The sequence below is a fragment of the Plectropomus leopardus genome, chromosome 5 (assembly GCF_026936395.1).
Source record: "Plectropomus leopardus strain MGB_pleo_1.0 chromosome 5, ASM2693639v1, whole genome shotgun sequence".
Classification (NCBI taxonomy): Eukaryota; Metazoa; Chordata; class Actinopteri; order Perciformes; family Serranidae; genus Plectropomus; species Plectropomus leopardus.
The window spans coordinates 16,260,447-16,288,039 of NC_142180.1; the positions used below are offsets into that span (position 1 = coordinate 16,260,447).

Sequence of the window (27,593 nt, forward strand, 5' to 3'; positions counted from 1 at the left end):
GTGATGTCGCTCAAGGTTTCAGAGGGTTAATCAATCATCAAAAAGATGGCTATAATTTTCCTATCAATCTACAAATACATCCACAACCAAATACAAAACATATGGGACAAGCACCGTTTCCTTAAAACATTTATTTTTGTAATAATTTGTCCTTTTTTTTCTTTTTGCGTAAGTGCAAAAAATGCACCCAAAAGAGCCACCTGAGGGAAGTCTACATCTTTAAATAAAAAAACAAGCAAAGTGTACATTTATAGTACAAAATTCTCTTTTTAAAAAATTGCACAGTTTGTGTATAATATATATATTCATAATCTCAATTTTAAACAAACTTTAAAGGCTCAGAAAGTAAACAAAATACACCAAATGAAAAATAAAAACATTTTTCCCTAGAATTTAAAGCTGAGGAAACTTGAGACCCTGTTTTCATTTGTGTCCACCATAAATATACATATTTATATGCAAGTCTCTTTACATAAAGTCTCTGTGCTAGTGTTTGACCAGACAATCAAAATTATTGCAAAGTAGTTTAGTTCTACTATAAAACATGGGGTTGGGGGTGGGGAATAAAAGCTTCTTTCTGCTGAACGTTCTTTAAGTTATGCAAAAAAAAAAACAACCTGGGTTTCTTTAGACCCCGTTTTGAATTAACTGGAATCCCTGCTTTCACAAAGGTTTCTGTTTCACAAATTGTGTGCATTCAACATTCCCATAGAACTATCCAGAACTCCAGTTTTGCTTTTAAGCAAGAACACACATTTCCCTGACTTCTTTTTTTTTTTTTTTTTTTTTTTTAAACTTTACACATCGGCCCTGCCCAGAGGTGGCCGTCAGCGTCGATACGGGTGGAAGCCCTGTACGTTGTGGTTCTGCCCTCTGCCGAAAGCAGTGGCGGCAGGCTGGGGGGCAGCAGCGGGCTGTGCTGTCGGGGCCCCGTACGAAGCTGTCGGCTGGCTGGGGTCTGCGAAGCTGTGGCTGAAGGCTGTCAGGTCCTGCCCGTACCCTGAGGAGGACGACAGAGAAGAGAGAGCAGGAGGGAGAAGAGAGGATTTTAATGTCAGGGTCACCACACAGCGTTTAGGAAGAAGTCTTACTCCATTTAAAGTATCACTAAGTAAAAAAACTGTTTTATGTTAAGGAAAAATGCACCGTTATCCAGTTTCATTTTTGGTAAACAACAATTGTGCTATCAACCATTGGAACTATTAGTAAGTCACATCAAAACAGTTACTATTATCACAGCTGACTCCTTTTTCTCTTCATTGGCTCAGTGTTCGATTTCGAATTTATTTTAAAATTTTACTGATCACTTTTAAAGCACATCTGGGTCTGACCCTCAGCAGAAGTATTGATCCAATACGAGCCAGTTCACAGCTTTAGTTCCTCAGGTGAGAACATTCTGGCTGTTCCACAGTCGAGGCTTAAATCCAAAGTTGACCGTGCTTTAGCTTCTCGGCTTTGGAACGTCCTGCCTGAGGAGATAAGGCTCGCAGAATCCGTGACTTTGTTTAAATCGTTTCTTACACCCAATTTTTATAGACACGCTTTTGTGCAATGGTGTCTTTTGATTGCTTTTATTGATTTTTTTTTCCTTTTTACTTAAAATTATTTAATATTAATTTTGTCTTGCTTTTGTTTGGCTTTCTGTCATCATATTTTCTTCTGAGTACTGTGCTTTTTCTTTGTCTGTCAAAACACTGTGTCAACTCTTTTTTTAAAGGGTGCTATATAAATAAAATTGTTTTATTATCATTGATGTTCCTATTTTACCACGTTTTTTTCATAACCAGTCTTTAATACCCTCAATTTTTTTCTGATAACTGGTAGTTAAGGATAGTTTAACAGGCTGCATTTTCTCATCGGCTGTTTTTTTTTCCTATTTTGCGCAGTAATGAAATCATGACTAGATCTATATAAGAATTCTCAGGTGTGTCTTTGATAAAATGTGACACACCAAACAACTGAAAGGACCAAGGATGGAATATTCATTGCTGCTACTATATTTTTTATAGCAAGACTTAAAAGGTTTCATGTTGGATTTTTGCCCCTCTTTAGCGTTGAGGGGCTTCATTGAGTAAAACACTCTCTAGATTCTTTTGATGATCAGTGCAACACGCACAATGTTCTTCTGCTCAGACACTGGATGGCACCACGTCCCTGCAAACAGACAGGGAACCAAAGTGACACCCAGGGAGGGAAATAAAACTGCCTAGAAAAATGGCTGGTGAAATCCTAAAGGAACCAGCCACAGTCCGAGCCGAGGGGACTTTAAGTTCAGTGGTTTATACCAAATGGCTGCTGAAATATGAAAACCAGTTGAAGCTAAATCTTTTCTAGTGACATACCGGTTATTTTCGTACCGTGATGACATCTAGTTAGCACTGATTCTGAAATATCCCTAAAAAAAATACTGGAGTAGGGGGATGTTACAAATTACTGGAATAAAAGGACAAGAGATAGAAAGACAGAGAAAGAGAAAGAGGCAGGAAAAGTTAGAAAATGAAACATTTCTTTTGGGGTGCTCCATGAACGGAACGAAAATGAGATATCTGAAGAATAGGGTCCCAACAAGACCACCTGACAGAAGAATCTGAGAGGAATTGGAAATTTACTGCCATTGTGTCGTCCTTTAAATCTTCTTTCCTCTCTCATCCCTTTAGCTATAATGTGGAGACAGTACATGGGGGGAAAAAACAACGGGTGAATGGACTGCTGATGCATAGAGACAACTGAACCATGAACAAATTTTCTGACAATTAGATCATCCTTCTATTAATTTGCAAAGCAATGCGGACAGAGAGAGTGGACAAAAAAAGGAGGACATGGTGAGTCTTGGTATAGTGAAGACACAGCCGCTGAGGGGGATGACTGCTTAGAGCTAGGAAAGCCAAATTTCAATGTAAATGTCTTTCAAATCCACTCAGCTGGCAGTCGATGGCTGTGTCTTACTATACAAGAGTATACACAGTAATTTGTATGTACATGCAAAATGTACATGCAAAATACGAAACAGAGCAAAAGAAAAAAGAAAAGAACCAGGTTGCAGCTCTATAAACACTACAGTACTGAACAAATGCTACCTTTGTGGTTGGAGAAGACGATGCTGGCACCTACCTGCACTATATCCTCCCTGCTCATCCTGACCATAACTGTGAGAAGGACGCGTTGGTCCGTAGGCAGAGGGGTCCTGAGGGTAGTTACCCAAGCCTATCAGGGAGATGAGGAGACCAGGTTGACTGAACCCAGATACTGCTGGCCAACTACTTAACATAGTTCCCCCCTTGCTGAGCTAACAGAGCTGCACATTTATACTCAGTTACTGCGTCTGCACTATGCTTGGAGAGGCATCACTGCTCAGCTTCATCTGGAAGTCAAAACAGAATGGAGTGTGAGTGTGTGAGCTATCTGCCAGCACGCCTGACTTCTTAAATCATGCCAGCCTGGTCTCATGAAATTTTGTGAAATGTGCATGATATGCTAAGATGTAAGTAATGTCACCAATATGTTATCCTACCACAAAAATATTGCCAGAGGAAAGCAACCAGATCTAGAAGAGCCATACCAGTGGTTTTGCATGTTGTAGTCCATAAGACATGACTTGTATACACCACAAGCATTTTTCCAAAGAAAGCCATACTTTTTTAGCAGGGCTGTCAAACAATATTTTTTTAAAATCAGGATTAATTCCATTATTTTGCATTACAAAACAGTTATGAAGTCCATATTGACAAGGTAAAGCAATTTTTCCCAGATTGTCTCGATTAAGAATCAAATGACAGCAAAAACAGCATGGGACAGGCATTAATTGGGCATGTCTGTAAAGGGAAGGCTCATGGGTACCCATACCCATTCAGATATCTTGAGATCAAGGGACCCCTGTGAAATGACCATGCTGTTTTTACATTGCTGAATATGATCTTAAATTTAAGTATTATATAACCTCTTTCCTGAGAAGCTAGCATGACATAGTACCACTGGATTCCTTTAAGTCTTCTGGTTTCATGTGATACCAGTATCATCATTCTAGCTTTAAACTCAGCCCAAGACAGCCTCTTAAAGACAGGAACATTGTCTAGCAGTTAACACAATTAAAAAGAAATAACTCGTTATGAACGGACTTTAATTGCAATTAACATGCCAACGCTGACAGCCCTATTTTCTAGATTGATTTCCTACCTTCCTTACTTTCACGAGGCTGGCACAATAAACTTTGACTTGATTTATCTTTGTGACACATTGCGGAATTGTTCTGTGTGCTCAAACTGCAAGCATTGATCATTTCCAAAACTTAAGGTTACTTGTGAAACCCCAATTTTGAGTAGTGTGACATCAAAGGATTTTGTGGAACATTCAAAGTAATTTAAATGTCTAAAAGTTAAGCTATAGTCTGCTGTTTAAAAAGATCTAGTAAAACCAACATGGGCATAACTGAAGCGACAATGTTAAGTTAATCTCTATAGACAGATATCTGCATATGTATGCAGAATCTGTAGGCAACCATACAAGATTTTGGTATCTGAAGTGTTCTGGTTGCTGTTTGCAGTCTAAGTAGTATTGACCATTCATGTCTGAGTAGCATCTAAACAGTCAGTATGAAGAAGAGGAATGCACTGGCCAATAATAAACCCAAATGCAATCTTTTCAGAATGATTTGACTTTTTTTAATTGCCTTGCATTCATATGCAGACATCTGTTTAGAGATGAGCCAAATTCTAAGAATGTACAATACTATCTGTACATCAACAGTATCGGCAAATATTGGCTTTATAATGATATATCGGAATCAGCCAATATGCTGATTTCTGCCGATATCACAAACCACTATTTTTTTCTAACTGACAAAGATAACATGTACAAAACACCGACCCCAAGCTACAGTATTTTTCTTATTTTGCACAGTGAATGAATATTACATACACTGAAAAGCACTGTATTTTATGTCTCCATCTGTTAGTGGGCTATCATGATAAGAGTGTGCATAATATGATGTAAATTACACAACAGAATAGACTTGATGATCACTAAAATTAGGTAGGGGAAAATGGAGATATATCGATATCCATTATCGGCCAAATGAGTTGTTGTGTATCTGCATATTAAATATCAGCACAAAATCCCAAATTGTGCATCCCTAGTGCAATGACCTGCACACGAAAGAGGAAGTTTGGACTGGATACCTGCTGGCTACACTGGATCCATGGAAATATGGCCATTGCCCCCAGAGGCTTGTCATCAGACCCGTAGCCAAAGAGTTTTGAGATATGAATTAATATTTGTTGCTCTTCAGTAAATTCTTAAATATCAGATGTAACAGAGTTCTTATATTAAAGGGTTTTGACAAAAAAGTCAAAGTTTTTATTGAACATTGTGTACTATACATACACTGTATAAAGTTTAGCATTTTGGCTGTCAACATTTTGTTTTTTGGGGAGCCAGAAGTGACCATATTTGGACAAGAGGCTGAAGCTGTGGAGGAGCAAGAGTTGGATCTGACATATACACTGTTGCGACACCTCTCAGACAGCCTGTTACTCAAGCGGCCCACCCTCAAATATGCGCAACTTTGGGCCTTTATAAAGTTTGCCTTTTTTTGGCATTTAAACACTGTGTATTGGCTTCATTTCTCAGCCTTGGAGGTTCCCACTTGGTGCTATAACAAATGTAGGGCCAGTGCCTGCCTGGAAGGTAGCAATCCGTCAAAATATATGGTATGCATTAGAAAAAAATCCATGAATAATTACATGCAAAGCCACTGGTTTGACATTTACTTGAACCAAATTATTTTAACACCCTGACTCCACATAAGCCCCGCATAAACTTGAGCGAAACAAACTTGATTTGGCTAACCTCAACCATTTACAAATCGAACAAAGGAAAAAATATATCCACTTCCTGCTATTGTCACATAAACTTTCATGGTAGAGTTGTGTGACTTGTGTCCACAACATAATCAGCGTTTCTGATTTTCTGCTCATTTCACAAAAACTTTGTGAGACTGTGCTGCTCCTGCTGACTTTGTCTACAGGACTAAGTGCCTGAACAGGCAGCGCACACTAAATGCAAAAAGCTGGATGGAAGATAAGCACAAGCAGGAAACACTGAACAAGATGGGCGCCTGTTCTGACTGACAGCGATCACATGGCTGCTTTAAATGTAGATCCAGCAGTGTGAAGCAGCTGTAAGCCAAGTCAGAAGATAAAATACCAGCCAGCCAAAAAACTGAATGTAGCTTCTGAATGAACATCTGACTCTTATCTGTGTGCTTATGTGACTGAATGGGTGGATGTTGAATGAAGCTTATTCCTTTTCCATGGATGCTGGTTAGTTTTCACAGTATCTCTGTCTTCATGAGTGTAGACAGTGTCACTGGAGAAGCTACCTCCACAAAGAAATTAAAAAGGCATATCATATTTTTTTGTAAGAGGCTTTATGAAATGTCTTATTTTCTACACTCTGACTGAAATTTGGCCAAGAATTTACCAGCTCAGTCGCAATCCAGGAGGAATAATTATCCTGGCTGAACACAGTCCAGCTCAAAGACCACAAAGACACCCACCAGAAAGCAAAACCTACAGATACATTAGTCAAACACCGATCTGCCCAGGAATCTAACTAATATCTGCAATTATCCACACGGCAGAGGGTCAAAGTTTACATTTTGCAGAGAAGCATGCAAAGCTCCGGTGTGATCAATTGATGAACATTTCTGATAGGTAGCTTGGCAGGTTGGACATGCCTAATTCCAGAAATAAGGTTAGAGGGGTATTATATTTTCATGCTGTTGCTCTTCTATGGCTATCGTGTCAAGACCAGGAAAAGAAGCCAGCAAAGTCATCAACAGGGAGGAGGAGGAGGAGATGTAGGAGGGAGTAATTTAAAAGGTAGGAATATTTGAACCAAGTCAAATGTTTAATACAGTCAGTCAGGAGAAGATTGCACTCCGTTGAAAAATCAAAATAAAATAAAAATGTAAAACAAAAAAAAAAAACATTGCAAGGCAGGATGATCTAATTCAAACCTACCAAGACCTACCAATCTTTTTACCAATCCACAGCCCAGCTGGAAAAACCCGACAGAAATGACTGCTGAAGACTCCTGGATATGGTGAAACTTCAGCAGTATCTTCACGGCAGAGCCAGAGGGTTCATGTATGCAAGAAGCATGTATGCATGTGGAGCAGTTCAAGCTAAATGGTACCAAGAGCAAGCTCCTGCTTGTCTAAGGGTTGTAGATATGCACTTAAATGAGCTATAGTTGCACCCAATAAAATATCCAGGGAGATGGGCAGGGCTGAGGGGTAAATAAAAACCAAATGGGAGAGAACAGGGGCAGCAAACTGCTTAATGCACAATGCTTTTCTTACCATACTGGCTATAAGGAAAGTCAGGCTGCCCAGTGGGAGCTTTGCTCAAGTCCTGAGTTGGTGTGGTGGCGGGGGCAAAGCCCAGAGGTGCAGTTCCTGGAGTTGTGGGCGGAGGGGGGACCTGTGGAGCATACTGGTCTGCTTGGGGTGTGCCAAAACTGTAACCTGTTGGAGAGTGATAAGATCATTACTGTGACCGTTGCTTTATGAAAGATGGTTTAGTATGTATGAGAACAAAAAGCCTTAGACCAGTTGACCCTGGTCACCCCAGTGTTGCTGTCCCTGAGTTAAATGTAAAATCCCCTCCACAAGTAATCTAGTCAAGTCAGCTCACTTGATCACAACACATCTTCTTGCAAAAACCACCACTACTCAGTGTATAAGTCAATCTACCAAATCTCTCCTCAAGAATACATGTTTTACATCCACATGTCTTTCACAAATATTAGCTGCTGGATAAAACTGTGACTACAATGCTCTAACAGGGAAACAGCTCAAGGCAAGAATCAGACATTTTCATGCCACTCAGAATGATATTTAAGACAAATTTTACAATGACTGAAACTCAAAAAAACTAGAATTACCACCACGTGTTTGTAAGCATCCATGCACCAATCAAGTTGTAGTTTTGAATCCTTGTCTGTGAAAACATGGATGCTTCACACACATCTTCCCCTCACAGCACAGAAGATCTATACAATTAGCACAGTTTCAAGGTGGCACCCAAGATTAGTGTCACCAAGTCAGTATCCGACCAAATGTCTCCCCTTCTGTTCCTGAGATATGACGTTGAGTAATGGCGAGAAAAGTGCTTTTGCAGAACGTTATGATGTCACATCTGACCTTTTACCCATTAGATATAAAATGCCAGCATTTTATCATTATATGCTATGAGACATTTGTGTGAAATTCTAACAAACAAATTCTTGAGTTACGGCCAAAAACATGTTTTATGATGTCAAAGTGACCTTCGACCACCAAATTCTGATCATTTTATTATTGAACCCAAGTGGACTCTGGTGCCAAATGTAAAGAAACAGGAAGTCTTTAGATATTGCGTTCACGAGAATGAAACGGACGCAAGGTCAAATTTGAAAAAAAATTCCTCCAGGTGTTTTTGAGATATCACGTTCACAAGAATGAGACAGACATATGAATGGACAGACGGATGGAAAACCCGAAAACATAATCCCTCTGACCACAGCTATCAGCAGCGTGGAGGCATTTAAGAAAAACAAACAAAAACAAACCATGAACCGACATCAGGATCGAGGACAACTTTGCCTAACTGTTTATTGCAACATGAAACAGATACTGTAATGTTGCTCGTTCACTCGCTCACTTTTTAGAGAACTGGCCTGACCCTAACTCTTTCCTGGCCCCAGGCAATTGGGCAATCATTATTGTTGGACCCTGCTTAACGACGAGGGCTCCGTCTGATTGACTAGAGTTAAAGCATGCAAGCTGTTAGCATGACATGTAGTATATATAGCTGAAGCCCTACTGTCCATCTCTGATAAGGTGGAGGTTCCTCCCTGACCACAGCAACAGCAAAGCTGCCTGAAAAACCTCACATACATTCAATTAACACATTTTACACACCCAATTCAATGTTAATGATCTAAATGTAGTTTGTGAGGTTTTTACACTCTGAAGAAGAAAACTCATGGAGATTAAAAATGAGAACATATTTTAGCAGTAAATAGTTTCAACACCGCGGACTCTTTGTAATCTTAGTGAAAAATCAATAACTGTTTTAAGAAACTCATTATGTCATTCTCTAGTTCACAGTGTTACTTGACATATGCTATATTACCTGTAGGTACATGAGGTAAAGTGTAACAAGTAGGTGTGTTAGTATTACTGACCAAACTGAGGTGCTGTGCTGTAGCCCTGCTGAGGGTAGCCCTGAGGTGCAGCAAAGCTGCCCGCCGGGGTCGTGACCAGGAATGCGTTGAAAGGTGACGGAGGTTGTGTGGGTGTTCCACGGCTTGCTGTCAACGGGGGTCCATACCCGCCTGCTCCAACACAGAAGAGATCTATTTTATAGAAATGTTTTTGCATAAATATATGTTTTATATAAATTAATATGTCTTGCATTAAGTACACAGACATTACCAGTTATTATGAAAAAATTATAGTGTCAGCGCAGATCAGTTTGAATCTCTCTTATTAACGAACTGAAAAACAGACATGAAACTGATAAATAATCACTATAATAATAAAAAACTGAAGTATATTCTGAGAGAGCGCAGGACCGATGCTGCAGTGAGCGTTGCAGGTTGACCCGGAGGTGGTGATATGAAACCGAGCCTGACCAATAGCAGAGGGAGGCTGGAATCTATTCAAGGCTGCCATCTGTCTCAAGCAGCAAATTATCAGCAGCCTCAGCCATTATGAATCAGTGATAACACGTGCTGTTAACTGTCATCAGCTATTGGCCCAACAGAGTGTAAGCCCAGTTCTGTGACACAAGTGTTTCAAAATAAGCATGTGATCGCATGGCAAAGTCACAAAAATCTATCTGCAGATCAATTCACAGTTATGCAACATACAGAGAAACAACTAATTCTCTAAAATGGTAAGAAAAGATATTTTCTGTGTGATGTCAAGTGGAGATCAAACACCTACCTATGGGTTGGCCGGTAGTCGACACCCACACTCCTTTAGGAAGAGAAAAAATAACTTTAGACTGGGGACAGTAACTGAAATGTTCACAGAATCCAGTTTCACATTCAACCAGACAGTGTAACAACGTTAATGTTAAAGCAGCAGGTTAAACACATTTAATCGGTTACTATAATGTTTTCCTCTCTCGTTCTGCTCCCACTCACCCTGTGCCCCATAAGGCTGTTGCCAGCCCTGGGCAGGCTGTGCCGTCCAACCATTAGCTGCGCTCAAGATACCCCTGGGTGCCCACTGGCCCGGGCCAAGCTGGCCAGGAGCTTTGCTGTCACGAGGTTCAGCCTTTTTCACTTCCACCTGGACAAAGGACAAGTAGGGCACATTTGGCAACACCAGTATAAGGTCCACCAAGTCCCTAACCTAAACAGACCTGTCCTACCACTGATTATTTTATGTCTACATTTTGGGCCAGTTTGAATTATTTCACTTTATGTAAATTGGATAATGGGGGGCAATTATGTTAGTTAATATTACTGTGTAGCCATGTGCAGCTATGTGTCTCAGGTACTAGTTATCAAATGGGAATTTCATAGTGGCCAAAATTATAATGCAAAGAGAGAATATGATACACATTTTCTCCAGATTACATAATCTTAAACTGCACCTGAGAAACATAGACCTATTCTTTTCTTTGAATGAATTGTCCTAAATAATGATAAAGACATCTAATGGAAGGTCGTGACTTACCTTTCTCCGGCTAACGCTTATTAAGAATCTCATTTTTATTTTATTTGGAATAATATTTAGAGGGGGGGAGGATGTAGAGAGAAATTTGTATCTCAGATCTAACAGGATATATAAGGTAAACATGCAGATAGTAAAAATAAACATTCTTTTCAGTCAATCTAAAATTGAATCTTCATACTGTGTCAAATTTTTTTTCAATTGAGTACAAGTGAATGATACACTTTGACCTCAATATTATGTCAAATTGCTGCCGGAGGACACTTTCTTAACAGAGCCAAAACCCTCAAATGCAAGAATGGAGATTTTAACCTTTGAAGCATTTCCATTTTTTTTAAAGTTACTTTTGTAGCTTTTGTCTTTTCCTTTTTTAAAAAAAATTGTGTTTATTTATTTATTTTAATTTATTTTCAGGAAATGTTCTTGTACTTTTTAAGAATCTCTTGCTACACTTTGGGCTCAATTCCTATTTTATTGCTCACTGCCTTCGTTCCATGTTTCTAACAAAAATCAAGCCAATTTGCAAGTTCCAAAGGGTTTAAGCTATGTTTAAGATAATTCAGTTAGCATAATAAAGAAGCCCTATTACTTTGGTAACCACTATCTTTACACCGTAACTGCCTTAACATTTTGCAAATTGACTTTCTCGATCCATTACATTACTTAAACATGGTAATTAAGTAACATCCATCGCCATTATAGTCAAACGCCTTGGGTCAATTTTCATTCCATTGCCCCAAAAACAAAAAAGTCCTTCCTGTAACTAGGCAAAGCAACCAACACTTAACCAGAGCAAAGAAACAGGCTGAGATTAAGGGGGGCCGACCAGAAATAGACTGAGGGGTTGAGTTATTGGGGTCACCTTGCAGGAGGAAAACGAATCACAAATTCCTCCCCGCTTTAAGGTGTTGCCACCTTCCCCAGCCTCCCCTCTTCCTTCTCTGTCGACCTAATTACATGCACATGTTTCCGGCAGTGGCCTCGCCGCCGCCGGCAGCTACCTGAGCACTTTTCTCCCGTGGGCATCACAGCTAGGAGTGATGGATACCATGACTTCTGTACAGTCCCCAACAGCAGAACTGGGATTTGTTCCACAGTTTGATGTGCTCCAATTTCTAATTTTGTAACTCATATCTCCCCACCTCCCTCAAGTCCCCGCGTAAGGTAATGTCAAGTCAAGAACAATGGATTAAGTCAAGCCTTGATTCCTGCTGGAAACCAGGGCAAAGTCGAGGGGGGCGGGTACCACTGGAGAGTATACAGGTTGGGCCAAATCATTTACTGAAGAAATGGAATTCAATTAATCTATATAATGTAATAATCAGTGAAATTTCAAAAAAATGTCTAGTTATTCTACTCAATATCAACAACATACTATTACATGTACTCGTCTAAACAAAACAACCTGTCTGCTGCTCTCTTCAGGGGAAAAATGACTTGGCCCTTAAGACACCAAAACAATCTGATTTTGTCATTTGTTTAGACCCTGGGGGGTCAGGTGGTTTAAGGTACTGACAACAAACCACATCATCTTCCAGCCAGGGAGCTTGTTTGTATATCCTTCACCATCTCTCGCTCTCCTTATATCCTGTCATCCATCTACTGTCCACTCTAAAATAAAAGCCCAAGACAGCTCCTCTATTCAGTGCAGAAACACCACAAAAATTAGCACTTCTCAGCAAAACACTGACTCTGCTTCAATATTGTAAAAGAGAGTTAAAAACCACAAATATGCACAGAGGTCTTCCGAGTGTCAAGTATCGCATACTGACCTTCAAATATTTTAAACACTCATGCAACCATGTAAAGATCAAGTACAGAAACACGATACATGCGATGATATGATATGACTGACTGCGCTGTTTGACTTTGATCATTTTCTTATGCCCACAAATAATTACTGAGGGCAGAGAGAAGACAGTGTCTCTCCTCTGGTATCTCTATAGAGAGGTTTAAAAGCTGCTAATTACAAAGTGTCTCTATTGGGGAAAGGGTTGTTAATGAATAAGAGCTATGAAAGTGCTTTTAAAACCCTAGTGTCAAGACCAATCGTAGACAGATATGTGCCATGTCGTATTTTATTTTTTTAATTGTTTGTTTAACTCGATGATGTGCCAGGTGGGTGGTGTTTGCCACATGCAAAAGAACAATAACAGAAATGCCAGAGGGTTAGGAGGTGTATCTTAAACGCAACATCATAATGCTTTTATAGTTTCCTCCCGGATGGACAGCTTACCTGACACTATCTGAATTGCCTTTGTGCAGTAAACCCCATCCATCTGGTACACCCACTGAGTTAAAACAAACACTAAGAAGTGACGTGCAAATATTATTGTACGACTCGTGTCTCATCCTGAGCAGCATTTCACAGAGAACTGTCATTTTTTTATCTAGAGAGCTGAACGACACAGTGTGGAGATTCTTCAACTGAGGTCACTGAGTTGAGCTTTTTCTTTAACTTTTCAAAAGAAAAAAACCCCAAAAAGAAAGAAACAAACAAAAAAAAACATGTTGACGTGTAAGTGACCTGCCAACAAAATATCAGAAAACAAAAAGAAACAGAACTGATTGGACCAATCCTTTAGGTGTTTTCTATTCAGAGAAATTCTTTGAGCTTTGAAGCTTTTTATCTTTTCTTTTGTTTGTGCTTTGTTTTATCTTGATATCAACAAATATTATGTCCCTTTAATTTTTTAAGTACAATCTAATGCACTTTAGACATCCTAAAGGAGTGGTCAATTTAAACAAAGCCTTAGGCGACTATAGAAATTGTAAGATAGCAGCGTTAATGAAGGATCATTGTACTTCTGGAAACTTTAAGTCATAGCAACAAGTGTGAGGGTAATACATGTTGAGAGCAAAATATAATAATAATAAAATGAGCAAATGAATTAGTGGCCTGATAAATTTAAGATGTTAAAAGATAATTTTGCGTTATATGATGCTGCAGTCACTAATGAGGAAGCCACTGGAAAATGAACCAATAAAGCAACATCATAGTATAATTCTCACTCCGTCGCCCAAGCCTCTGTTTGATCTTAAGGGTAAAATAAAACTACAACTACACACTTTTTTGCCCATGATGTCGTGAAAATGCATGTTGACAGCCTGGTCCACTGATTGTTCGGCCTCGAAAGTAATAAATCCAAAACCTAGCCAACGACCAAGAGTGAATCAAGGTAGCAGGGGGGGTTGTGACAACACAAGATGAAGAACAGTATTGGGCTTCAGCAGAGTGAGGATCCGTCAAGACTGAGCAAGAGGCTCCTGGGGTTCGGATGATGTCGCAGACTTGCAGAACAACACAAATCCAAGACTAAAGCCTGGGGGATTGAAGGAAACTTTTCTCTTTACTGTGCAGGGAAATGTTTTGTGAAGATGACAAAACAGGACTGCTTAACTGCTAAACGTGATGAATGATGAGAGCAGCAATCGCTTTGATGTGAAATGTCACATAAAACAGGTCAATGATGTCTATCTTCCACCCTTTAACACTAATAAATGCCAATTGAACCAATACTACGTTTTGTTACTTCATGCCGTTTCATCCAAACCCCACCTTGATCTGTCCCTTGGTATATTGCTGTGGAGCACACACTCGCAGCAGCCATTGTTAATGCATCACAAAAACATGGAGAAACACAAACTGTAAAATGCCTAAAGCTTTCTCCAAGCTTTCCCAAATTCTGTAATTTACTTTTGAGTCAGCAAGGATAAGCCTACAATGGACAATTAAAATACTGGCTCACAATGGTAACACAAAGATATAGGCCACAACTAGTTTTCCAAGGTGACGAGCTGCTGATTTTGATCAAGAGTTTTCATGGAGGATATACAAAGTTCTTCAACAAGAGTGAGACATTTCTGGCACATTTCGGCTCAGTTAGCTCATCCAACTATTTCTAGCAGAACTTTTCAGAGCGTTAGCAGGCCGCGGCATGCTGCAGTGATCTACTTTCAACTTGATTAACTTTCCACGATGGCAGAATTGGGTTGTGTGCACATCTCTACTTGGGGACCTAACCTGAATCCAATTAAATGCCCTGCGAGACAACTGAGATTTAGGAGACCTCTAGTATCATGCCAAGCATCCCCAAACCTCGTGATCTATTGCTATTAATAACATCTGTCAATGGCCCGTCCTTCATCTAAATTTATACCAAGTTGACACATCAAAGAGTCTGACATGTCTCGGTTACAGCAACATGTCTTGGTCACACTCAAACTGAAAATTTAAAGACTTGTTACTCAAATCAGATTTCAACTTCTGATTAAACTGGTTTTTAAAAATGTTTGATGACAGGAAAATAAAACTTACTGTGGACTGACTATTGCTCAGACTACTAGACGAAAAACCGGGAAATAATTTGATATTGTCATTAATAGAACCAAAACAACTTTGATAATCAAATATTTATTCATGTGTTTTGGGTTGTTTTTTTTTTTTACACAGAAATTACACGACCAAAAATCACTTCTTTTGGCTTATTAAATACATTTTTTTCTATTTCTTTCTATTTTACTTTTTTATGATTATAAACTGAATATACATACAATTTACAAATACAATTTATGCACCAAAAAATCAATCTATTAAACTGATATAGACTGTTAAAGTTGACACGCATTGTCATCTCTGTATTAATAATGTTTTTCTAATAACAATCCGAGTGCCTCGGACGCTTTTTCAGTCTGCCACACTGTACAGAACCATCAACTTCTACATTAAGTAAGCCACACAGTTACTGTTTTTTATTCAAATACTTTTGCTGTCTTTGAAGAGCATGGGATTTTGTACAATCACCTCATTTCTTGACACAGTGCAACAATTCCTATTTTTTCTTCAATGAATCTATTAATCATAGAAATAATTGTGTGATTACAGTATGTTAAACTCTTAAGACAAAATCCGATGCCTATTAGTCATCAATCAAACCGATTTAACAATTACAACTTCACTTGCTGCTAAACTATGGGGGCAACTCCTCAACAAACGACTTCCCTCTAATCACAGAAACTAGGTAAGCCTTCAGCCAGTATCACAATTTGATGCAACTTTGTACACACCCCATTTTGACCAACTAATAAATTTAGGTACTTTTACATTTGGCCTGTACCTCTGTGCTACCAGTCAATGCACAGTAACCTAAAGGAGAAAAGACAAATCTTAAGAGACACTGTTAATCACATTCAAACCATTCACAAGGAGAAGGGGGACAGAAGAAAGAAAAATAGAAAGGGCTTACTTACAAAAATACTTAACTTTCTACATATGGGAAAACACATACTATGCCATTTAAGATACATGTATCAGTTACAGCTAAATCAAGGCAAAGAAAACTTATTCCAATGTTGAAAGTCTAATGGTTTTAGTAAAAGAAACTGTTTATACTATTACAGATTATGTAATGGTTACTACTGGTGCAATACATCATGTTAAATTCCAATGACAAACTATTCTGGGTTTCTCCCAATAGAGAATGTATGGGGGTTTTGGGGGGAGAGCAGTAATACATGTTGTGGGTCGGTGGCCGCTGCATCATTGCTATGTAGGACAAACGCAGATGAAACAGCTGTGATTGTAACTCAGCGGGCAGAGTCTGACACCAACACTGCCAGTGGCACAGGGTCTGATTCCCAGTGAGGCCATCCATGCTACATTTATGATTAAATGGACAAATTCTTCTGAGACTTTAAAGGTCTGTCAGCTCTACTGTCAGGAAATAGGTTAAAGAGACTTTTGGAGCAGCAAAGTGAAACCTTTTAAAATGGTTCCATTGTTCTGGTGATAACAATGTAATATTCACCTTCAGCGCTTGGGCTGAAACCAGCCTCTTTGAAGGACAAATCCCCCCTTTAGATACTCAAACTGTTCTCAACATGCCAGTTGCATGTTATGATGAAGTACTGTATTTTTTGGAGCACCTACTTTTCTGCAACTTGCCTCCTCCCCTTTGGTTAGTCATTCCCTTTCCACGCCTTTTAACAACCTTTTAGTGAAGAAATTCACTAGTACTTCAGGGCTTGCACTCCCTAAATAATGACACATCTTGAAGCTGTACTGCAATTTGCTATTGAGGCAACTGTGAGGACAAACTGGCACTTCTGAAATTTAGCTTTTCTTTTTTTTATGTTAATCTTTGATGGTTAAAATAGCTTAAAATTTGCATTTTGCCAAACTTAAATAGATTGATCAGATCTTGCTTTTTAATTCATTTTTTAAGTTATTTATTAGAGCAATATGCCAAAAATTCACTGAAGATGGACTTTTACTTTAACAATACAAGCAAAATTGTGACACACATTTTTCTGTAATTTGCCAACACTAGTATTTGTCCTCTCAAGGTAAGGTTAATAATTTTTCAAGTCTGTCTTTAAACAATAGTCAGGTGCCCACTTGAACATTAAAACAGGTTATGCTTGTTGTAATTATTCCACCTGTTCATACTGGCCTTTACAGGATCCATTCCTAATGGGGATCCAGTGTAAGAGATGAGTTAGTTAAGAGTCTTAAAAAACTTAAAATAAACACTTAAATAATTTTTACAAAGAGTGAGGACACTGGATTTCACTGGTGCATCGCTTAGGCTCAAAACATGTTAGAAAGGTTATCTTTTAACAGCCAATATGAACAGGAGGAAATAATTACAATTACAATAAAGCAAATACACAAAATATTCATATGGCCATACTGTTTTAAGACGTTTGACACAGGAGATGCTACTAGATAAGAAGTTAGAAATTCTTCATGCATCCTTAAACAAATCTGTTTAAATGAGACTAGTCTTCCTCAGAGGTTTCATCACATGTATGAGGGCCCTCTGTGCCTCTGTGCCATACTGGTTACGAGTTTTGATGTAGTAATCGTAATCACCCCATCGGGAATACTTCTCATGTAGTAAGTCCAGGAAACCTTAAGGTGCTCTTAAAGTTGACCATTCTTAGTATTTCTGCCCAAGTGAAAACCCTGCGAGGCTAAAACCAGTCTGTTGTTAACCATTATTCTTGACTAATGCTAAATTTTCTTCTTGCGCTGTCTATTTAACTGAGTAGAAATGTGTCCATGGAGCAGACTCATGTTGTCACACAAGGTCATAAAGGACAATGCATCAGTCCAAATCATACAGCCTGCAATTTGTGAAAACACTCTCATTTGAGCATGTGACAAAGGTTGAACCCATTATGCTACGTGGGCATGCTACATACATGTAGCATGGCTAAATGTGTAACCATTACATATAATGCCTGCTTAATAATTTCATGTATTTCACAGGAGAGAGGTATATTTTGTATTTCACTGAGCTTTTCATTCCACCTCTAGAAATGTCAAGTCAGATTTTCCATTTGATTGTACAGTGTGATGCCTTTGTTCGAGGTTTTATCCAGCATGCCTTTTGTGATTTATTGTGTGTCTTCACCACACATAAAATTCCTGTTATGGGTTACAGTGTTTAAATTGAATTGAATATCTGTGGCTGAATGGACTGTTTCTCTTTGGGCCAGAATAGTTTGTCATGAGATTTAAGATGGTAAGGTATGGAGAGGGGAGAGAAAAAACAGGATCAGCTTTTACCTCGGGGCCTCTGCTTCTCCGCATCATAGATCATTACCACCTCTGTGACCTTGAATGGGACAAAAGGAAACAGTGGCTCCATTTAGAAAACTAGACAGGGTCTGTCCTTAAACAAATTAAATATTCTGCCACAGTTTTAACGAATAATTAATTATCCAGTCCCGTCCCACTAATTTTTAAATTTTTTTTAAATACTCTATTATGGACCCTGTTCAATGTCACATCCATTCAAGCAGTATTAATGACGGTATGAACAGCATTATGCACTTGGCAATACTCACCACTCCGAATCTATTGAAATAGTCCCTGAGTTCAGGCTCGCCGCAGTTATGGGGGATTCCACCTACAAATATCTTCTTTGATTTATTGCTATCAGCTTTGCTGCCCTTCTGAAAGAAAACAGGGAGTGTATGGATTTCAATATCTGTTAAAGGATCACTCTGGGAAGGGGCCAGTTAGCCATCATCTATTCAGACAGTGCAGAAGAAATTAGGTTCTCCTCTTGCCCTGGGGTATAATTCTTAACATGTCATGTCAATGCAAACACTAGTCTCCACAGATCAGAGAGCACGGCTTCCTCCACTTACTCTCAACCACTAAGCATTTCACCATTGCTGTGCACTGCACTCATGCTGCAAAGGCTAAAGGCTGCCTACAACAATGATTTTTAACAATTAAATCTTCTGCTTTGTTAGGAAAACATTCGGCAGCAGCTACTTAAAGTCAGTGAAAACCATTCAGGCTACGAGCCTCATTTATAAAAGCTTCTGACTTAAAATGTATGCCTAAAGCCAAATATATGACATATAAAAATGTTTTATGGACTGCAAAGGTGCAATAACTAAAACCTTGGCTGCCCAAAGGGACAAAATGACCATAATAGATCTGCAGTGGCTTGTTGATCAAACCACAAATTACCCAAGTTGCTGCAGAGATTTGTGCCTTTAAAAATTCACTGCTGAAAGCAATGAGGTGCTGCAGGAATGACTCCTAAAACCAAGAGTTAAGTTAGCATTTTCGCACTTCAGGTTCCCTCTTCACAAAGTCAATGTTTTTGGGTTTTTTTTAATGCCATTTTTGTTAGATGCCTGAAATAAGATCTGTGGGTAACACAAGCTTCAGAAATTTTCATGTTGTGCTCTACGATATAAAATAAATCAGTAAATAAACTTTTTTTCCTTAAATTTTAAAGCCTTTCACATATGTTTAAAAAATGGATGCTAACAAGTAGCTAGATGAGACTACTGAGGTTGTCGGGGATTGTAAATGTCATCAAACCCAACACGGATACTCTAACCCTAACTCTGCTCATTTTTGGGTTTATGTTAGCCAGCATGTGCTGGTTTGATGTGGAGTAGTCCAGCAGATGAAAATACCAACAGACAAAATGTCCAATGGACAATATGACAAATAAAAAATAAATTCATTATAGCATATTAAGTAGCCTGATATTGTGTGACCTATATGATATGCCGCAAAACAGCTTAATTACAAATGTCTGTTATACAGAACAGATTTAGGATTTTAATTATGGATGGATCCATTTATCCATCCATTAAGACATACAGAGTGCATCCCTGCTTCTTTAAAGCATATGCACATCCTTGTCATTTTAAAAATGTAAAAACATCTACTATAAACCCTGCTTACTAGTCCGCCCTACAGCCTAGTTGTGTTCACATTCGCACTTTTGACCACTAGCTAGATCAGGTCATGCTGAGGGAAAGGCTTCTGTAGAAGAGCTAAGCACACAAAATCATATTACACGTTTGAAGCTTAGTTGGCGATGTTTAAGTCATGCCATCATGGTGTAGTTCATTTATAGCTAAACATTAGCTTTTTTGTTAATGTGATTGCATTTATGCTTTAAGTGTTCATTTGTGAAGATTATCTTGCTGGACAGAACATTTAATTATTATAAACGTTTGTCAGTTTAATGGAACCAGAGCGATGCCAACTTCCATGCTGGTGTACTAAAAATAAATAAAAAGCAGCCGGGCAGCACTTTATTTTGTATACTACACTAGCCTAGTTCTACTTGTGTTTTACGATAAAAACGTTTCTGCTAAGACAGCAAGAATATTTTGAACAAATTTTCAAAATGATGTTCTACATAAAAAAGTAATGCATAAGTGTTCAGCATGGTGATATAGGCCTATGACCTCTTCATGAGTCACACTTGATCTGGGAAAATGTGACCTCATCATGCGTTAATCCTCGGCCAGTATAAGCAGTACCAAATATCTGCTGTTATTGTTGCAGTCCCTGAATTACAAATAGAGGTCATTACAAGTCATTAATTGTTTAATGCTTCTTTGATTTACCAAACCAAAGTAATTTCTAGCATTATCAAAGTTATGAAGGGTGCGCCTGGCGGCTCAGTGGATAGAGCGGACACCCCATGTATAGAGACTGTGTCCTCGCTGCAGCGACTGCAGGTTCGATTCCAGCCTTGGCCCTATGATGCATGTCACCCCCCCCTCCCCTCTTCATGCTACAGTGTCCTGTCGAATAAAGGCATTTAAAAGCCCAAAGAATAATCTTTAAAAAAAATTATTATGGCTTCACACTGGGATCATTTTTTTAAATTGCACTCTCTGAAGAAAAAAAATGTAGGTCAAAGTCAAACGGCTTTTATAAATGAAGCTCAAGGTCTCCTTGTGGCCCACAAAAAAAGAGTCCAGCCTCAGGAGGAGGGGATGCAGAGACTGACGGCCTGAGTCTTATTCCAGCAGAAACACCTAGCATAGCCTTCCCAGTAGAAATCAGATTCCTCTTACCCAGCCCTCCTTGGTTCGAGACTTTTCAGGCTGCATTCCTCTGGGAGTGCAAGGCTTCGGGTCAATCTGACAGTAGAGAGAGAGAAAATGCTTGACATTAGCCTCAAATAAAAAGGCACCTTCAAATGCTCTTCATCACTGATACCATTACAGTATATTTACTTGCCTGACATCACAATGAAATAAATGTACTGACATTAATTTGACTATGCGGCCAAAAATGTTTTATGCCTTTCTCCACCTCCTTTAACAGAACAAAAGTGGCAAAATATAATCCATAATGAGCTGACTTTACGAATGCATTAATGCAGCAAGGAAGATTAAAAACCGCTCATTTCTTTTCACCCATCTCAGATAAATCCAGGTTTAGCTGCCACTTTTGCTAAATTGACTTTAAACAGGTAATCCTAGTTGGGCAAACAAATGTCAACATTTTGCAAAGTGCATCGCTTGTACTAATGTCTGCAGGCAAGTACAACCTAAAGCAGAACTGTGCTTCTCCTTGAATAACTTCTAACTACCAAGAGTGGCGAAACACAGTATGCGTTTTTTCCCACACTGCTCACACAAAGCGCAGGCAGATTACTGGGGTTGATTTGTCTATCTGCGCCTTTGATTTAAGATACTCACATTTCTCCCATCAAGATTATGCGGCTTTGTCTCCAGCACTGTCCGTACACAATTGGGGTCTTTGAATTTGACAAAGCCGAAGCCTCGCGACTGATTTGTAGTTTTGTCCTTCATGATGACACAATCTACTACTTCCCCATACTGTGAGAAGTAGTTCCTAAGTGTCTCTGAGAAAAGAAAGAAAGTAATTACATAACAGTGGTGCTTCATAAAAACAAGCACAGAAACATACAATGCTGCGAATGTGGAATTATCATGAAAGATATAACTCAGCACCGTTTGCCTTGTGAATACAAAGACGTTTAGTCATGATTTCTAGAGCTCATGCTTTCATTATGATAAATGATGCTAAGAAAATATCTTCAGCACTTCCACCTGTACTAAAACTGTAACTAGGACCAAACAGGTGTAGGGGGAAAAAAAACATGAGCACCACTCCATGATATTACACAGGGAACACTACACGTCATTCAGTGACCTTGATTGTTTTTCATGGCAGAATATAGGGAATTCTAACTTTGTTTTAACGTAAAAACACAACATTCATTCGAGATTCACATGTTGGCACTCCTAAAGAGCAGACAAAGCACTGACCTATTGCCATGTTAAAGAGCACCAAATATACACCCAACTACCATAACGTCTGCACACGCCCACAGAAGCAAAGCATGCAAGTTTGAACAAATGAGGAGCCACATTGGAGGTTATCGTAATTGCTTTTCTCATTGCAGGGAAGCCCTTGGGCATTGGCTAGGGAAACCAGCTCACAGTGCTGTAGTTCAGATCTTAATGTTAACAGTGCTGTTAGCACAGACCATCCCTTGTTCAAAGTTACACAATGGCTAACCAAGCATGAGCCAGTAAAGGGCTTGAGACAATCTAGACCATCTCTGGATAAATCTGGGGAGGGGGATATGTATGCACAGCCAATGTAGACTGCATAATGTAGACTCCACTTCCTGTGTTTGCAACTCAACATCAGTAATTATGCAATATAAAAAGGGAGGAAATATTTTTAAAAATCCCAACGACATCCAAACACAGAAAAACTGCATTAATAAAGAGCATCAGTGGCCACAAGTAGAATCAACTAACACTGTCTGGAGGACACTTCTTGGAATATTTGCATGAATACACTGCAAAAACAGACACTCAAAAAATAAACTGTAAAGCTGCACCAATGCAGTTTTCTTCAGGGCTGTTTCACTGTATTAATACGTTTCTACTTAACATCATACCGTGATATCAACCTCGTCCACTCCTAAAGGAGGCTGGCATCCTCGGCCAACATCTGTCTTTCACAGGCTGTAGCAGACTGACTTCTAAAGCAGTAACTATGTAATGCATGTTATCAACCTGGAAATTTTTGCAACTTATGAGACATAATGAGCAAGGGAACAGCAATAATATAAGTCCAACCTACACCCTCTAAACTTTCAAAATTTGAATGAGCGCCTAACCAAATTAACATGTGTATTACACACTTATGACTAGAAAAAGTTGAAACACAACACTTAGCTGCATCTCAAATTAATTTTATGGTTCCCTGCTTTCAGATGATGTATGCCACTTCTATCTGGAATATGCTGTTGACCCACTATCTCTCCCTAAAGACCCCCTGCCCCCCGACCCCCCGTAAAGACAACAAAAATAGCAGGGCAGTGAAAAAGGATATCAATACCATGACTTGATATTTTATGAATATTAATATGCATCAGTCAGTGATGTTATACTGTCCGATTTGCATCATACCAGCACATCAACATCATCATGCAACACTTGATTGCATCTGAAATTATGGTTAGTGTAACAATGTCAAATTATTATAAATTTAATATGAACAAAACAGTAATATAATTAAGCAATATCTGATCAAATAATAAATAAGGAAGACTATCTATATCTGCTAGACCATAACAGCCACGTTAATAATGATTCTCTCAGAGAGAATACCATGCTCCTTTACTTTAATTACTGTTTAAAAGCACCAACTGTCATATGAAAAATGATCATATACTGATACCACTACTGGCATCAAGTCAGGGGTAACAATACTTAAGTTTTGTATTTTGGCAGTATTGCCAAGCTCTACACTGCATTTCATAGCTAAATATGATCTGATAGTTTTAAAAGAGTTTATTAATATTTGATTCAAAGTCTCAACAAGCTATCAACCAGATCCTCCAGCCTGACAACAAATCTATGCAGCTACATCAGTGTCACCTTGACAAATACCCATTAATTAACAACACGGTGTGTCTGAAGTGAATGATCCTTTACAGGTTAAACAGTGTGACTTACCTTGTGTGGTACTCCAGTCCAATCCACCCACAAAAAGTTTCCTGAAAAGAGTAGATGAATGGCCATTAAGTCAGTCATTGATCATCACTTTGAGTAAGAGTAAATTATTCATTTAAACCTTTATTTAAGACTCGGGAAATCAATTGAGGGAGACCCTAATTTTCAATCATGCTGAGCATAAACAAAGACATTAAAAACAATCAATAAGCAAACCATTAACAATTAAAATATAAATAAAAATCATACAAGACAACAAGCAATAATAGCAATGTATAACAGTTAAAAATAAAAATACAGGATAATAAACGTTATGGAGTAGAATTACTTCTAAACATTTAGACTCTAAATCTAAAATAGGCATTTAAACAGCGGTAACGGTGGAAGAGTGTCCACGTTTAGTACAGTGTCATTGCAGATTATTCCATGTATTAGGTGCACTGTGTGAATAATATGTCCCTCGTTCAGTTCTGATTAACAGGTTATTATGTGACTTAAAAGTGATGAAAAATCAGGTGGAAGCATCTGTTTAAAAGCTCTTTATATTAATGAAAACCAATGCTGGTTCCTTATAAACTATTACACAAGTCACAAGCAAAACGAATGACAACAAGCATGGAGACATTTTTGGTTGTCCAGAGGCCTTAAAATACTGAAAACACAGACAGTGTAGATTGACAGCACAGTTTCAGAGCCATAACAACGCTACAGCTGACTGAACAGCTAAGTACACAGATATTATACAACAGGAGGCAACGCTGCCACCAAAGCTGGTGCAGCGCAGGGAAATATACACACAGCCTCAGTTAAAATGCGGGTATCTGATGTGACTCATTTCATGGTCCAGTCTTGGTCGTAGGTGTCACTTTGGTTTTTTAACACTGACTGCAGTGGCCTCGACAATAACGGTCCTTTTATGAACCTCCTGCCACGTAAGTTACCCCGGGACAGAGCCATAGCGTTTAGCAAGCTAACACAGCATTCAGCTGACAAACTGAGTCCAGGAGCAGCTACTGTCTACCCCCGGCTCCAGCCTCCTACACTGAGACCCCGATCATGCTCCAGTCAGAGCGAAGCGAAGAACCGGAGAGCGGCTGCTCGGCTCCCTGCATGCGGAGCGGTGAGCTGCTGATGCCGGCTGCCAAACTGGAAGTTTAACGGCAGTTAAAGCGGCACTAATATCAAACTAGCCAAGTTAGCGAGTTTATTAATGATTAAGATCCCCGCTGAAACATATCGGTGCTGAATATAGCGGCTGTGGTAAAAGTGGAGGGTTACTGCGGACGAGGATGCTCCATCCTCCAGCAGTGTCCGCTAAATGTCCTCGCATTGACGAAGTCAAGAAGAGGAGACTTTCGCTTCGCTGGCAAGCGTTAGCTATGCTAGCTCGGGTGCTAACTGAAAACAACACTGAAATAAGTAACTACACTTTCACACATTCCCGTGACAAGCTAACTGGCAGCACGCCAGACAAACATGGTGCAGTCTACCGTAAGCAATACCACTGATAACTGAGCTACTTTGGTGACTACTTTCACTTTTTGGCCGTCTTTTCTCGGGCTAGCGTTCTCGCTAAGTTACTACGGCTAGCTTAGCCTGCTAGCTAACGTTAGCTGTCAGATGACAGCTTGAGACGAGAGCACGCTAATTATAAGTTACGATGCAGTTTACAGTTTCACCCGGCCGCAGTGGAAAGCGTTGTTAAATGGATCTTACCCGACTTCATCTCCGACTAAGTTGTTGTTCATTTCTGAGGCTAGAGCGGGGGGCTGTAGGAGCTGTGACCGGCTTATTGCTTCAGTGCTGCCCCTCTCAGACTGAGAGCGGAGGAAGGTCACTCCGCTTTTTGGTTCAAACTGCTCTGCGCAATGACGACGCTGCAGGGGGCAGCGGCCTTTAAAGGAACATTACACCAACCAGTCCGCACCATGCAGACATTACATGTGTGTTAGAACTAAATCCATGGCGCACACTCACTCTCTCCACTATTTTTAAAGGTCCGCATTCACTGTCGTTTACTATTTTAAACCTTTGAAACTTGTGCAAATTGACTTGATTTCATTCAAAACATGGGAAGAAGTTACAAGAAAATTATCTGTAATTCAGCGAAAAAGAAAAGGAAAGAAAAAAAACCTAAGAATATACATTCTTAGAAGATGATATAACATAACATTAACATTTTTTTTTAGATAAAATAGTTATTAATAATAATAACGATAATAATAATCATACATTTTTCCCTATTTAAAATTGTTTTTAAACTCCTAAATTCTAGTACTTGATGACACCGGGGGCTTAGCCCAGACATCAGTATGGGGGGATGTTTTTTTTTTAATTTTATTTTTTATGAACAAGCTCTTTTTTGATACTTTCATGCACTCTGGCTTCTTAATAGCCGATGAAAACTTGTTTTTTTTACTCTCCAGATTAACCATGAATTGCAATGAGAAAAATATTAGTAGTTGTTAGTAATTATAATTGAGGACAGAACAGAATACTTCACAAATGTTAGCATTACAAATGTATTAACTATAGTTAAAACGAAAGTCAAAAATAGTGAAATGTATGTAATTGATGGTGGTCGAATGTAACTAACAACATTTATTCAAGTTAAAGTATGAACGGACTGACAGCAGTAGTTCATTAACTATTCCTATCAGGAAATTGCTTTTAAAAGGAAAAATTTCTAGGATTTGAAGACATTGAGGGCCTAAGCCCAGATATCAGTAGGGGGGTCCAGGGGGATCCTTTACCAGGAATCTTTTTTATGAATAATTTCTATTTTGATGGCTTTTTTATGGACTTTGACATCTTCTTTACCCTTAAAAACTGTTCTTTTAACACTCCAGTTTATTATAAATTGTTCTGAGAAAAATATATGTTGCTGTTAGTAATTAGTACTGAGTACAGAATATGTCACAAAAGCTACCATCAGTGTTAAGGAGTAACTAGTTACATGTAACTAGTTAGAGTGATAGCGCAAGGATCCTAAAAAGAATTACAGCATTTAAAATCAAGCGATGTCCTCTGGTCGGCATGAATGTGCAAAACAAATTCTTGCACATCCACCCGTTACATTTCTGTTGCTGATCTGAGATGATCACATGACAGCCACTCTTTAGCTGACTTAATACAACACCTCACAAGTGAAGTGACAAGCATTAAACAGTAACATTTAAATCACCAAATGCAAATCTAAGTGACAGAGGTGACACATAATGTGGTGTGATTAAATAACACCTTTCAGGCACAATGCCTACCAATTTTCTTAAAAATAGCATGTGAGGACATGAGCGACTGAAGTCTGAAAGTCCTGCACAATACAAAGTGTGTAAAACTGTACTCGTGTTAACAAGCCACAAGCACACAGTAGTACTAAGATACTTTATTTCCAGAGGGAGATATGAAGACTTATGATGAAGAATTATAATGAATAAAGAAACTGACTATACAACATTTACACAATCACATTTTCACTCATTGTTACACACATTACCCACAGTGAGCCTAGACACTGGACCTTAGAGTACAATTTTGAGTACTTGTACATTAGTATTTTCAGTTTCTAGCCTATTTTACACTC

At 38.9% G+C, this 27,593-nt stretch overlaps 1 protein-coding gene across 9 annotated transcripts; it reads right to left on the reverse strand.

Annotated features, from left to right (window-relative positions):
* Positions 1 to 113: 113 nt before the first annotated feature.
* Positions 114 to 25,882, reverse strand: dazap1 (DAZ associated protein 1). Of its 9 annotated transcripts, none has more exons than XM_088077611.1 (14): positions 25,727 to 25,881; positions 24,014 to 24,054; positions 21,713 to 21,879; positions 21,083 to 21,148; positions 18,584 to 18,691; positions 18,303 to 18,351; positions 13,799 to 13,881; positions 10,195 to 10,342; positions 9,992 to 10,024; positions 9,229 to 9,399; positions 7,361 to 7,525; positions 3,112 to 3,204; positions 2,610 to 2,657; positions 114 to 1,000 (listed from the first exon to the last, which is right to left on the reverse strand). In XM_088077611.1, exons 1-14 carry the CDS (start codon positions 25,756 to 25,758, stop codon positions 828 to 830), a joined length of 1,377 nt encoding a protein of 458 aa, XP_087933737.1. In that variant the 5' UTR covers positions 25,759 to 25,881; the 3' UTR covers positions 114 to 827. The 9 variants fall into 9 exon arrangements, with proteins under 9 accessions (XP_087933737.1, XP_042371363.1, XP_042371368.1 ...); XM_088077610.1 differs by lacking the exon at positions 114 to 1,000 and adding an exon at positions 1,007 to 2,433; XM_042515429.2 differs by lacking the exon at positions 2,610 to 2,657.
* Positions 25,883 to 27,593: the final 1,711 nt, after the last annotated feature.

Coding starts and splice junctions, on each gene's coding strand:
- dazap1 (XM_042515407.2), bottom strand. CDS start 25,758: ATGAACAACAACTTAGTCGGAGATGAAGTCGG. Junction 10,025..10,194: donor ACAGCCTTATGGGGCACAGG/GTGAGTGGGAGC, acceptor CTCTTCCTAAAG/GAGTGTGGGTGTCGACTACC. Junction 3,205..7,360: donor CTTTCCTTATAGCCAGTATG/GTAAGAAAAGCA, acceptor TCTCCCTGATAG/GCTTGGGTAACTACCCTCAG.